Here is a 13999-nt window from a genome sequence, read left to right as displayed (position 1 = left end):
CCGTATGTGAATAAATCGAGTGATTCGAGCATGTCTGTGGAACAGGAATATCAGCTTGTACAGATCGCAAATCACGGCGACTTAAACGTACATTTGAGACAACAACTCTACCGAAGTTCTGGATTAAAGTCATTTCAGAATATCCCGACATCTCTTGGAGCGCGCTGAAAACTGTGCTACAATTTCCAACATCGCTAGCTTGATGCTAGCTTCTCTCCCGCTCCCATCTCGTGTCAACGAAACAAACTCAGCCCTCCCACTGTTTCAGCGGGTGAGTTGTATTTTTTCCCTGCACTTAACACGACGGGGCTAAAAACAAATGCTATTTGATATTTGCTGTATTTTTCTGCCGCACATTGCCGGTGTTCTGACAAAGTTGGCATGCGCGTAACGTTAAAAAGGACCGCGAATGCAGCGATTCCTAAGTACACACTACAAACTTTCTTTAAAGAAAGGAATATTAACTTACGTTTGCCATGTTTGGCACACACAACAACTGCACGTAGCCCTCTCACTTAACGACTTCGCCGTGTCGTTAAGCGTTAATTTACGCCATTTCCGTGTTGCACATGTATGTTTGTGATGTAAATAGTTTTTTAGCACCACTGGATAACATTGAGAGTCCAACTGAATATAAAAGAGGGACACCGGTCCGTGAAAAAAGACCCAAATCACACCGGGGACCCCTGCTCTAATCCCATTCATATTTGTGTCGGTTGGCAGAGCGAAACCGATGATAGCATATTAAATGATAATTATTCTATACATTACTTTATTTTGCGGTCACGGTGTATCAGCTTCACAAAAAGAAATGCAAAACATACCATTTGGTGTTTCCCACACGAACTGTTGTCGGGGTTTCATCTGTGTGATTGCTCCCCTCAATGATCCTTTCATTAGGCTGCATTGGCTTTCGTTTGGGCTCAAATTGATAACCCAAAACACCAAAGAAAGGTTCATAACTCTCCTCTTCACCATTAGAAGAATGTTCGTTACGTCGGATTCGTCGCTGCAACTAGAAATGTAATTGTCCGCCATCATCGCCGCCATTCAGTACTAAAGCACTGAGCCGGTTGTTTCCTTGTTTTGATGTCACGCACACAATCTGCCAGATTTCCGGGATCTCGGGGGCGGATCTTTTTAGCTTGAAATTGACCCAAATTTCTATCATTTTCTTGGTGTTGCGATGTGCGACCATTTCCCCAGGTGTTGTAATACTCTTTAAAGTGTATGTCAACACCTGGGGAAATGCTAATATTCCATCATTTATCCATAAACGAATGCCTTTTGGATTCATATCATGCCACTTCGTGTAATTACACACAGCGCAACACCAAGAAAATGATAGAAATTTGGATCGATTGTCAAGCTCAAACGACCGGCGCCCGAGATCCCGGAAATCTAACATATTGTGTGCGTGACGTCACAACTAGGAAACACCCGTTTCAGTGCTTAGGACTGAATGGCGGCGATGATGGTGGACAATTTTGTTTTCTAGTTGCAGCGACGAATCCGACATAACGAACGTTCTTCTAATGGTGACGAGGAAAGTTATGAACCTTTCTTTGGTGTTTTGGGTTATCAATTTGAGCCCAAACGAAAGCCAATGCAGCCTAATGAAATGATCATTGAGGGGAGCAATCACACTGATGAAACACCGGCAACAGATCGTGTGGGAAACACCGAATGGTTTGTTTTGCATTTCTTTTTGTGAAGCTGATACACCGTGACCGCAAAATAAAGTAATGTAGAGAATAATTATCATTTATTGTGCTATCATAGGTTTTCGCTCTGCCAACAGACACAATTATGAATGGGATTAGAGGATTTGTTGTATATATTTTACGAGCAATAATTTATACATGTGTCCAGTCCTATGTCTAATGTGTGATATGTTTTTTATTATAAAAGAGTTCTCACTCTGGCCATTTCGAGCTTGGCTGCTCCCCTCCTTTGCTTAGCCTGGTGTCGTTGGGTGGTCTCATCTAGGGATGTCCCGATCCAGGTTTTTGCACTTCCGATCCAATACCGATATTGTTTTGCACTTCCGATCCGATACCGATACTGGCCGATACCGGCCTATCTGAGCATGTATTAAAGTTTAAAGTTATTTACCCTCCTTACTTAGTTGTCAGACTCATGTTGAAAAGGTTTTTAGTACTCTTGATAACAACTAGCCAGCTGAATTTGGTGAGTTTGAATAACACACAATGGTTGGTAACAAGAAATTGACCTGTTTATTCAGTGACAAACACAAAAGATTATAAATAACAAACAGAAATGGCATAGTCAGTCAGTAAAACGTGCAAATAATATTGTAAACTGTCAGTGGAAAATCCCCCAAATCCCCCAAGCTCTTAGATGCTTTTAATGTTTCGTGCATTATTTACAAAAATTGTATAAAAAGCCTCTCAGGTTTAAATAAACGACTATTTCAGTTTCAAGTTAACATTTTAAAACATTAAATAAACTACTCAAGTCCCCATTCTGTATCAGCAGCTTTAAACTACATTCAATTCATTTAATTTTGCGAATCAACTGTTAAGGTTGTTAAAATTGCTCCCGTTATTCCATAATTTCCCTTCTGTCTACTTTTGACATGTGAAAGTTTTAAATCGGTTTTGAAGATAGATTCAAGTCAAGCTTTGCCGATTTAGGAGTATTTTAGATAAATAGTTAATTAGGTTCGCTTGGTAGGTTCATTACAACAGCCTACAAGGGAAGTCTCCTGCTTTAAGATGGCGGCTGTTTACTAACGCACCTAGTTTTCAATGCATGTGTTGCTAACGCTATCGAGTCTGTCATTGTGCTTACATACTCCTTATATTGTTTGTGGTGGTATGTCGCTAAATGCTTGATTAGGTTGGTTGTATTAAAACTTCTTACAGCTTTACCACCACGCTTGACTGGCATATGTTGCACTCTGCATCGTCTTTGTCGTCCTTTAAGGTGAAATGATCCAACACAGCTGACATTTTTACCGATAAAGTCTCTCGGTAAATTGGGAGACGGTAATGTGGTGTGTTGAAGGTGTGCCGTAAAATGCGGACCGGATTTTAGGGAAACCGAAGCAAAAACTGGAATGGATTATGTATATCGGTGCGCTGGAAAACCCGGACCGCATTTTTTTGCCCATATCGGCGTCCGATCCGATCCAAATATCGGATTGGGACATCTCTAGTCTCATCAGTGCCAGTCATTGTCCTCTTTCTTGATATCTCGGGACATTTAGGTGGCTGCGCGTGTATGGTGGGCACCGCATCTGCTTTCAGCAGCAATTTCTTAGCAAAACCTGATTTCATTTGTCCATAGTTCGAATAGCTTTTAGGTGTAAAATGTGCATCCCACAAAACCGTGCCGGAGGCTGGGTTTTCAAAATTAGCCCTCCTTGTACAGAAGAACTTTACTCATTGTCTGCGTAGTCCAGCTCTTTTTCTCGCGTTCGGGAACTCATGGGTGCGACATTTCGACAAATGGCTATTTGTACACCACATAGCATGACAGGTTTGAACCATTTTAGTGATTTTTTTGATAAAACACGAACGCAACAACAATGCCTCGACCTTTTGTTTCCTGACTGTGACGTCAAAGCCCCATTCGGCTGTTTCCGGAATACTTTCAAAAATGTTCGTAATTTTCTATCTATTTTCGATAATTGCTCATGAATGTGATTTATTTTTTTGTTAACTTTAATAATATTTGTTATCTTGTCACATAACGGTTCTATTGATATCTCACAGCCCCTTAGTATTATAATTCTCTTCAAGTCTCCTTAGGCAGAGGGTTCACTAACTTATTTTCCCCTCTTCTGTCATTGTTTGCATGCTATCCTCATTAAAATATCCAAAACTTATAAATGTTTGGGGTGGTTTTAGTTAAAGCATACACCGTTTTTTCATCTGTGTGACAAAGATCAGATCACATTTGATGATGATTATATGCAGAAATGTGAGAAATTTCAAAAGTTTCAGATACTTTTTCATACAACTGTAAATCAGCTAGTTTGAGTTCTCTGAGATAGGTATATCTGAAAAGAGGTTGTAATTTCACCTTAAATGTAGCTTTATTTACGGACATCTACTGTGTTTTAACTGTAGCTCAGGGGCGGAACTTCGGGGGTCTTAGGGGTGCGACCGCACCCAGGCAGGTTAACTTAGGGGCCTGTTTTGTGGGCGTAAAGTGTCCGTGGTTGGGCGAGAGAGTCAAACAGAAAAGTAAGAAGATGCGCAGAGCTGTAATACAGTGATCCCTCCCGACTTCAGACTTCGTGCCCTCAGTCCATCACATTTATTTTCAATTAATAAATAAATACATAATTACATATGAGCTGATCGAGTAGTCTCACTCAAACCTCCCTCCCTTCCACCCTTTCTCTGCTCTTTGTTGGTCAGGTAGTGCACTGGAGTTGCTTATTAAAGTTAACTTTGTGGTTTTTCACATAACGTGGCCGGCTCGGGTGTGTTTTAAGTTAGAGCAGGGCGGTAAACCGCAAATTTACCGGCACCGAAATTCTTCACGATGACCGATGTAATTTTGACCATGACGGTAAATTCGGTAATTTAATAAAACAAGAAAATATAGTCTTTTCATCCCGCTTTGACTCTGTGTTGTTCGGCAATGTTCATTCCACTTTAAGAAAGCAGAACGTGTGCTTACGTATGGAGTCACGTGGTTATCAGGAAGCCAAACAAACAAGAGCCCTGTGGCTAACGCTAGCGGCTAACGCTACAAGCAAACGTGATGGAGTGTGGCTTAAGGGAGGTTCGCCAAACTTTCACCCGACATTAAATAGACTCTTGGCGGCATCCAGACAGGCTTTCACCCGCTGTCCTCCCTTGTTCTCACGATTTCCAAAGAGGATGCTTTCAATGTTTTCTACTAGTAGCCAAGCCACAGGCTAATGCTAGTTGCTAACGCTAGCGGCTAACGCTACAAATAAACGTGATGGAGTCGGATAGCGGCTCTAACCTTGGCGAAACAGCTGAACTTAATGAGTGGATTGGGCACGGACTGCATCTAGCAATTAGCATGTCACGTTATTGTGTACCTCTGTCTATGTGTGATTTGTGATGGCTGTTGTGATAGTAAAGCATTCAGCATAAAGTACAATCCAACAGTGAAAATTTTAATATGACTGTTTAATGGCCCCAGCTATTTTTCTGTATGTGCTTAATTCTGTGTCATTAGATCAATGCAGCTTTAATGTGTGTGTGTCTGTGTGGGGGTTCATGTGTGCTTGCATGTATTAAAAAATGCAATGGGAAAAAAAACTAAAACCTTGAAGTAAACACTTGTGTTAAGTAAATATGTCACAGCAGCCATTAACAATAAGTTGTCTTTTTGAAGTGTACTGTTCAAGCTGTAAGTCATTTGTATTACAATGACATGTTTGCACAGGCATATTGATTTTGACAATGTACATAGTTCAAGCTGTTATAAATGTTCATACTTGAATTCTTATCTAAATTTTTGTATACTTAATGTTTAGACTGCATGTACGATTGTTAAACATATTAAATTGAAAGCTGGTAAATAAATCAACAAGAAACGGTTCATCTGTATTTCATGCATTGATTCAGATTTTCACATTATATAACAGTCCGCTTGGGCGAATTTATCGTCATTTATCGTTATCGAGGTAAATCTGCTCAATTTACCGCGATACGTGCTTAAGGCCATATCGCCCAGCCCTATTTTAAGTGTTGAAATATCTCTGCCAGCCCCCCCTTCGCTTGGCCAGTTGTCTGGAGAGGCCCACAACCCCCCCCCACCCACCCACCCACACACACACACACACACACACACACACACCGGACGACCGTCTTGAGGGGCTTGTGAATAATTGTCCACTAGATAATAATTGTCCCGCACCTGGGCCCTGTTCATATTTGTTCAGTCACTGCAATAGCTTAAACCGAAATCTTCTTAGAATAAATTTACTATATGCCTGTGGATATAATATAAGGGGTTTTTTTTGCAATTATTTGTACAAAAATATATATAAAATTTGAGATTTTTCAGTTCGTGTCAAGGATCTCTCAAAAATAAGTTTTACCGCACCTTTCATAGCTTAAAGTTGTTAAGAAACACTGCCATCTACTGGTGACTACGTGGTACAATAACCATCTGGTAACCCAACCTGTGGTGTAATTTTGGAGGTCTATTTTTCTGCTCTATCATTTAGAATGTCTTCTGAAAAAAATGAATCAAGTGGGGAAAAAATATTTAATTTGTTGAAATAATTTGCATCTCCAATTAAAAAAAAAAAAAAAAAAGATTTTCATCATATATATTTGTGCCATTAGTGGTGAGCAGGAAAGTATGTTATAGGCCAAAAATATAGGATTGGCGAATGACTGTAAAAGAAATATGGTATATTTTGGTAGTTAAAATATGTCAAACATTTTTTTTTCTCCAGTCCAGCCAAGAGTGAGGTACTTCCACCACTGGAGGCTTGCTTGCCAATTTCTGCTCTGCCACAGCAACTGTCCCATATGAAACTGAGCCGCACACAGTCCAGCAGCATGCCAACCACGCCGGAAATGCGGGTGCACAGGCAACTGTCTCTCAGGTACAACAATTCATCTTTCAGTACATAATTCTGGCTCTAAACAAAGTAACATGTACAGTGGATCTAAAAACTCCTTAGAATGTTTTTCAAAGGGCAGTTTTTTTTTTTATAAAAATAAGCCAAGATTAATAATTTTCTAATCTTTTTCCGCCTTTAATGTGTCCTATACAACTCAATAGAAAACATTTTGGAATCTTCTTACAAATGTGATTAAAGGTTAACCACTGAAATAATGTGGATGCATATGTAAGAAGATTTGTTATGGTCCAATGAAACCACAGTTGAAAATGATTGTACTTGGACGTTTGAAGTAGTATGAATGTTTTTTTTTTTTTTTTTTAATCGATTTCTCCTGCGGTTAAATACATTGTAACATGGTGATTGAATGTGATTGTCACAGGATATCCAACCCTGAATCTCCTCATGGACCGGACAAGGACCGTGGTCGCTCTAGAGGTCCCAGAAGACGACTGACAGATTACATCACAACTCCATCAGAAGCTCCTTCGCTCATGTTTAGTCAAGTAAACCATACGGGTTCTGAGGATAGCAACTCTGAGTACTCATTTGCATCCTACAGCAGCTCCCCCAGTCGGGACCGGACTTGTGATTTGCCTAAACACTATCAGGTCGCCTCACCGCTCTCTGCTCCATTTGGTAACTGTGGACCTGAAGCTTCCCCAATTTCTGGATATTACCACAGTCCCCGACACCAGTCCAATCCAGGTGTCCACAAAGCCTATTACAATGAGGAAGTTGTTTACCCTCCGTACGTGGACATGCCATGGAGTTATTACGCCTACCGGAGTCCGTGTACACCCAGCAGATATGAATACCGCTACAAAGAGGCTCCTGTGCCCATGCAGAGGCATTTGGCTCCTGATCGCAGACACTCCCCCACAGCACAATGGGATCATCCACAGTACCGCTCCAACTGCCTGCCACGGCAAGTGGTGAACGAACAGTTGAAATCGTGGCACCGGCGCAGTCAGCTCAAAGGACCCAGGTCCCGTTCTCTTGATAGACAGGGAGCAGTCCGGGTGAAAAACATGGCAGCGCTGGAGGCAATCAGATATAAAAATCAGAAATCTCAAGAGCAGGTAGGCAAACCTTTTACTGTTTAGTATTGCTTCTGCAACAACTTTCCTAAAAGAACTACAGTTGGGCAAATAAGTATTTAGTCAACCACCAATTGTGCAAGTTCTCCTACTTGAAAAGATTAGAGAGGCCTGTAATTGTCAACATGGGTAAACCTCAAACAGAGACAGAATGTGAGATTGTTTGATTTTATAATAATTTATTTGCAAATTAGAGTGGAAAATAAGTATTTGGTCACCTACAAACAGGCCATTTGGGGGCCCTAAGCAAAATAATGCAAGGGGCCCATATTTTTGGCCCACCATTTCGTCACAGTGTACTGTGAAACCCATACATGCAATCCAACCCATACGTCCATATTTTGTATATTAATCAGATTTTGTTGCACTGCATACTTCAAACTTCTCACCCCAAATGATTGTAAGTACTTACAGTAGATAGCGCCAAACCTTTTTCCAAAAGAGGAAAGAAAGAAGTTAAGAACTTTTATTTTTTTTAAGCTTGTAATGAAGTCTCAAAACTCACAAAAGTCAAAGAAAGCAAACTGTCGTAACCAAAATAGAATACAAATTAAACAATTGCCAGATTGGGGGCCCCCTAGTGGTCAGGGGCCCTAAGCAGCTGCATAGTCTGCGTATAGGCTGGGCCGGCCCTGCCTACAAACAAGCAAGTTTCTGGCTGTCAAAGAGGTCTAACTTCTTCTAAAGAGGTCTAACGAGGCTCCACTCGTTACCTGTATTATTGGCACCTGTTTTAACTCATTATCGGTATAAAAGACACCTGTCCACACTGTCAGTCACACTCCAAACTCCACTAGGGCCAAGACCAAAGAGCTGTCGAAGGACACCAGAGACAAAATTGTAGACCTGCACCAGGCTGGGAAGACTGAATCTGCAATAGGTAAAATGCTTGGTGTAAAAAAAAAATCACTTGTGGGAGAAATTATTAGACAATGGAAAACATACTGGGGCTCCATGCAAGATCTCACCCGTGGCGTCAAAATGATATGAAGAACGGTGAGCAAAAATCCCAGAACCAACACAGGGGGACCTAGTGAATGACCTTCAGAGAGCGGGGACCACAGTAACAAAGGCTACTATCAGTAACACAATGCACCGCCAGGGACTCAAATCCTGCACTGCCAAACGTGTCCCCCTGCTGAAGAAAGTACACGTCCAGGCCCGTCTGCGGTTCGCTAGAGAGCATTTGGATGATCCAAAAGAGGACTTGGAGAATGTGTTATGGTCAGATGAAACCAAAATGTGAGACGTGGCTGGGTCTTTCAGCATGACAATGATCCCAAACACACAGCCAGGGCAACAAAGGAGTGGCTTCGTAAGAAGCATTTCAAGGTCCTGGAGTGGCCTAGCCAGTCTCCAGATCTCAACCCCATAGAAAATCTGTGGAGGGAGTTGAAAGTCCGTGTTGCCCAACGACAGCCCCAAAACATCATTGCTCTAGAGGAGATCTGCATGGAGGAATGGGCCAAAATACCAGCAACAGTGTGTGAAAAGCTTGTGAAGAGTTACAGAAAACGTTTGGCCTCCGTTATTGCCAACAAAGAGTACATAACAAAGTATTGAGATGAACTTTTGGTATTGACCAAATACTTATTTTCCACCATGATTTGCAAATAAATTCTTTAAAAATCAAACAATGTGATTTTCTGAGGTTTTTTTTTCCACATTGTCTCTCATGGTTGAGGTTTACCCATGTTGACAATTACAGGCCTCTAATATTTTCAAGTGGGAGAACTTGCACAATTAGTGGTTGACTCAATACTTATTTGCCCCACTGTATATATTTACCACATCAATTTTACTAGCATTCTGTCAGACAACATAATAAAACGAGATTGTGTTTTCAAGGGCTCTCCAATGAATTTTATGTCATTCGTTTGCAGGACATCCAAAGAAAAGCTCTTCAATTATCTGCAGACGACTCTCAAGGACACTGGGTTGTAGATGATGGTACTCACTACATTAGTCAAGTATGACTGACTGAATGAATGAATGCGGACTTGTTGACAAACCATGGATGGAAAAGAAATACAGGTAGTAATGTTGTGAGGTTTTGTGATGAATGTCACAAATTTGCAACATAACTCATCGCAGATGAACTGAAGCGGCCAAATAACCTTGATTATCTTGAGCATGTCTCTCACTTGACACCATGTTTCACATTTAGCGATACTGTCGTAGTAGTTGTATGAAGAATGTGACAAGGGCGTAGGTTTGGTCTCAACATTGATAGGCACGATATAACAGCATAACCTGTATGTACACTTGTGGCCTATAAGTCAGGGCTACATTTCTCAGGAATATGAAACTAATTCATAGACATGTACCCAAAGATGTCCCGATCGATCGGCATCTCTGATCACGTCATTTTCAAAGTATCGGAATCGGCAAAAAAATATCGGACATGCCTTTTTTAAATATAAATACCTGTATTAGTTTTAATTAAATCGTTTTCTAATTGTATTTAACGTTACAGACAAAATGTCTTACACTCATCCAGAGTCTTTAGTTTTGGCTTAAAGTAGGGCTATCAAATTTATCGCGTTAATGGCGGTAATTAATTTTTTTTTTAAATTAATCACGTTAAAATATTTAACGCAATTAACGCATGCACTGCACGACCTACTCACGCATTGTCGCGTTCAATCTATAATGGCGCCGTTTTACCTATATATGGAGCGAAAAGGCAGCGCAAAATGAGTAGAGTGAATTTTGGCAGTCTTTGGAGCATTTTTTTAATGGGCTAAAGCCTAACAATCCCTCTCTCGACAATTAGAAATATCATGGGAGGCAATGTGGGGAAGCAAGGTAGTAGTTCATCTTTTTCTTAACACCCTATGTTATTTCCCAACGCAGAGAAGATATATGAATTGGTGCCACTACGCACAGTGATGGTTGCACTTCTCATCATGCATTTGGGCAGAACAGTTAAATGGCTACAGTATCATTTACTGAAAGCTCAACAAATACACTAGATGGCAAAATTTAGTCACAATATAGAAAGTCACATTTATCCTTTAAGAATTACAAGTCTTTCTATCCGTGGATCCCTCACAGAAAGAATATTAATAATGTAAATGCCATCTTGAGGATTTATTGTCATAATAAACAAATACAGTACTTATGTACTGTATGTTGAATGTATATATTCGTTTGAGTATTGAGTCGGGAGCAAAAAAAAAAAGCAATCGAATCGGGAAATATCGGGATTGGCAGATACTCAAACTAAAACGGTCGGGATCGGATCAGGAGCAAAAAAACATGATCGGAACAACCCTACATGTACCGATTACCGGTTTCAAGGTATACCGTGGTATGAAAACGTCAGTTTCAAAACCGCAAAACTTTGCCGTCATACCATCCCAACGGTATTAACTAGGGCTGTGACAAAATATCGAAATGGTGTGGACCGGCACATTCCGCAAGTGAAAGGGGGTAAGTCTGAACATAACGAAAAGAATTCACTTAACAATGGTAGGGTCAATTCTATCCTTACAACATATGGGAAGACAATCTAAATTACCTATATAACTGAACTCATTATTTAATGCAAATAAAGTTGCTTAAAAGTTGGTGGGGACAATTTGAGCATCCTGAAAAGTTGGTAGTGTTATGTCCCTACTGTGCCTACGCAAACCTACGCCCTTGGAAGAATGTGAGCCACTATTGTAAAATAATGTAGATGATTGATGTGCTTTAACGAGTTGTAGAAAATTTTTGTGTGTGCTGGATCAATCAGCATCTCAGTTTTGCCTCTTAATCGTGTTTTTCAATTGGAAGAAAAGTCCTGTTTACAGTTGCTTTATTTTTGTGTGAGTAAATTACTGATGTGCCTATGACACAACTAGTTGAAACGATGCTACTGTCCTACTTTAGTCAATGTAGCACGGTATGAGAAAAGACTTGATGCTTGGCAGCTGCATGTCAGATGAAAATTTGTGAGATTGTGATTGCAGTAGGTCAAAACTGAGTTTGCCAATGTCTCACAGTCTAAGTAGAAGTCATTACAAGTCCATTCACAACTTCTCACTGTTTTTTTCTATTATTTATTCAACCGATGAAATCGACTCAAGTCAGACTTCAAATTAGTGAAGCTGCAGAGTGAGTTTGTGAAAGGCTAATGCAGTACACACTTGTATGAAAGAGACTTCAATCACGTTCCCCTCTGTGCATTTTGACTGTTTTTTTTCATGGAAGCATTTTAGATGCTGTGATTAAAATGGAAATCATGTATTTGCATATTTGGAAATGTTTTCCTGTGGAATAAAGCCTTTTTTTTATTACTGCATTAGTGGAATTTATGAATACTTAGTATTAAAAGCTTTGATATATCTGACTCTCACATTTTTGGTATGAAAAATCATAATGTTTAGTCCAATATCAGGGTTTCAAATTATGTTAAGTATACTGATAATCTACATTTTTAATGAATGCGAGTCAGTAAACACAATTGTAAGAATTTTTTGTCAAATTTGGCACACTGATAGCAACTTACCTAATTAAAATGATTTTGGATTTAATGAATTTATTGAAATTGCAGCAGTTTTTTTTTGTATTTGCACCTCTTAAAATTTACTCCATTTATTTGCAACCACATGTGTGATCTAAGAGCATAATGTGTGTTGTAAGTAATTATTCAATTTCATTTTTTGGTTGTAAAATTATTATTTTCTTTTTAAATTTGTATAATTGTGCTATATGTATTATCTACCTATTCCAGTGATTTATAGTGACAGAAGAATCAAATACTTCTTCGCTAGATGGCAGAAGGTACAATTAACTCATTTGCTGTCATCAACGGTGATAGACATCAAAATCCATTTGAACCGGGAGGTCTGGCAGTGAATGACCATGTTTCAGTGCCACTGACGGCGTAAAACATCCAATTGACTGCCAACCTCTTCTAGTTCAAATGGATATGACGTCACTGACAATGAATTCAAGACAATGGTCATTGGTCACTAAAGTGGACAGCTATTCGACAGTTATCATTAGTTGTACTTATTCTACCGTGGTATGAAAAAGTATCTGAACCTTTTGGAATTTCTCACATTTCTGCATAAAATCATCATCAAATGTGATCTGATCTTTGTCAAAATCACACAGATGAAAAAACTGTCTGCTTTAACTAAAACCACCCAAACATTTATAGGTTTTCGTACTTTAATGAGGATAGTATGCAAACATTGACAGACTGTATGTGTTGTGGTATTTAGTAAAAGATTGAAATTAATATTGAAAACACATGTTGATGGTATACACATCCAATCCATTTCAACTGGAATGAGCGACTGCTTCCAACCCCTACCAGTTGAAAGGGATTGGACTAGAGCTGCAATGATTACTCGATTAACTTCAGTAATTTGATTACAAAAAAAAAAAAGCTTCGACTCAAATTTTGCTGCTTCGAGTGCCACGAGTATCACGCCAGACCCACTTAGAGTGTTTGTTGCCAAAAAACTCAATCTTGGTCTCATCTGACCAAAGCACACGGTCCCAGGCTGGGACCAAACACTCTTAAGTGGATCTGGCGTGCCACGAAAGATGCGCATGCTGAAAAGCACCTCATACCCACTGTGAAGTATGGGGGTGGGTCAGTGATGCTGTGGGGCTTTCGCGTCCAAAGGCCCTGGGAACCATGTTAGGGTGCATGGCATCATGAATGCTTTCAAATACCAGGACATTTTAAATCAAAATCTGTTGCCCTCTGCCCGAAAGCTGAAGATGGGTCGTCACCAGGTCTTTCACCAAGACAATGACCCTAAACATATGGCCAAATCTAGACAGAAATGGTTCACCAGACACAAAATCAAGCTCCTCCCATGGCCATCTCAATCCCCAGACCTTGTTTTGTTGGCAAAAGGGGGTTGCACAAAGTATTAACACCAGGGGTGCAAATAATTGTGACACACATTATTTGATGTCAAATAATTACTTCTTTGTGGGATTTTTTCCCCACTGAATAAATGCACTTGTATTGAAGGTTGGAATTTTCTCTTTTTTTCCATTAAGGTCCCATATTATTTGAATTTTAAATAATTATTTGAAGCTAAAAAAACACATCTTAACAAGGGGTGCCAATAATTATGGAGGGTACTGTAAGTATTTAGTCAACCACCAATTGTGCAAATTCTCCTACTTGAAATGATGAGAGACAGAATGAGGAAAAAAAAAAAAACAGAAAATCACATTGTTTGATTTTTAAAGAATTTATTTCCAAATTAGAGTGGAAAATAAGTATTTGGTCACCTAAAAACAAGATTTCTGGCTGTCAAAGAGGTCTAACTTCTTCTAATGAGGCTCCACTCAT

At 39.7% G+C, this 13999-nt stretch overlaps 1 protein-coding gene across 3 annotated transcripts in view; it reads left to right on the top strand.

The window, feature by feature from the left end:
- The window catches only part of inavab (innate immunity activator b), a 68287-nt gene extending 56314 nt beyond the window's left edge, over positions 1-11973 (top strand). For all 3 annotated transcript variants that reach the window (XM_057845612.1, XM_057845610.1, XM_057845611.1), the window contains 3 exons: positions 6419-6571; positions 6972-7671; positions 9573-11973. In XM_057845612.1, the coding sequence (XP_057701595.1) occupies positions 6419-6571; positions 6972-7671; positions 9573-9665 (946 nt within the window). In that variant the 3' untranslated portion in view covers positions 9666-11973. The remainder of the gene's footprint in view (positions 1-6418; positions 6572-6971; positions 7672-9572) is intronic.
- The last annotated feature ends 2026 nt before the right edge of the window (positions 11974-13999 follow it).

Source organism: Corythoichthys intestinalis, chromosome 9 (genome assembly GCF_030265065.1).
Source record: "Corythoichthys intestinalis isolate RoL2023-P3 chromosome 9, ASM3026506v1, whole genome shotgun sequence".
Lineage (NCBI taxonomy): Eukaryota > Metazoa > Chordata > Actinopteri > Syngnathiformes > Syngnathidae > Corythoichthys > Corythoichthys intestinalis.
This window is presented reverse-complemented; position numbering and strand designations above follow the sequence as displayed.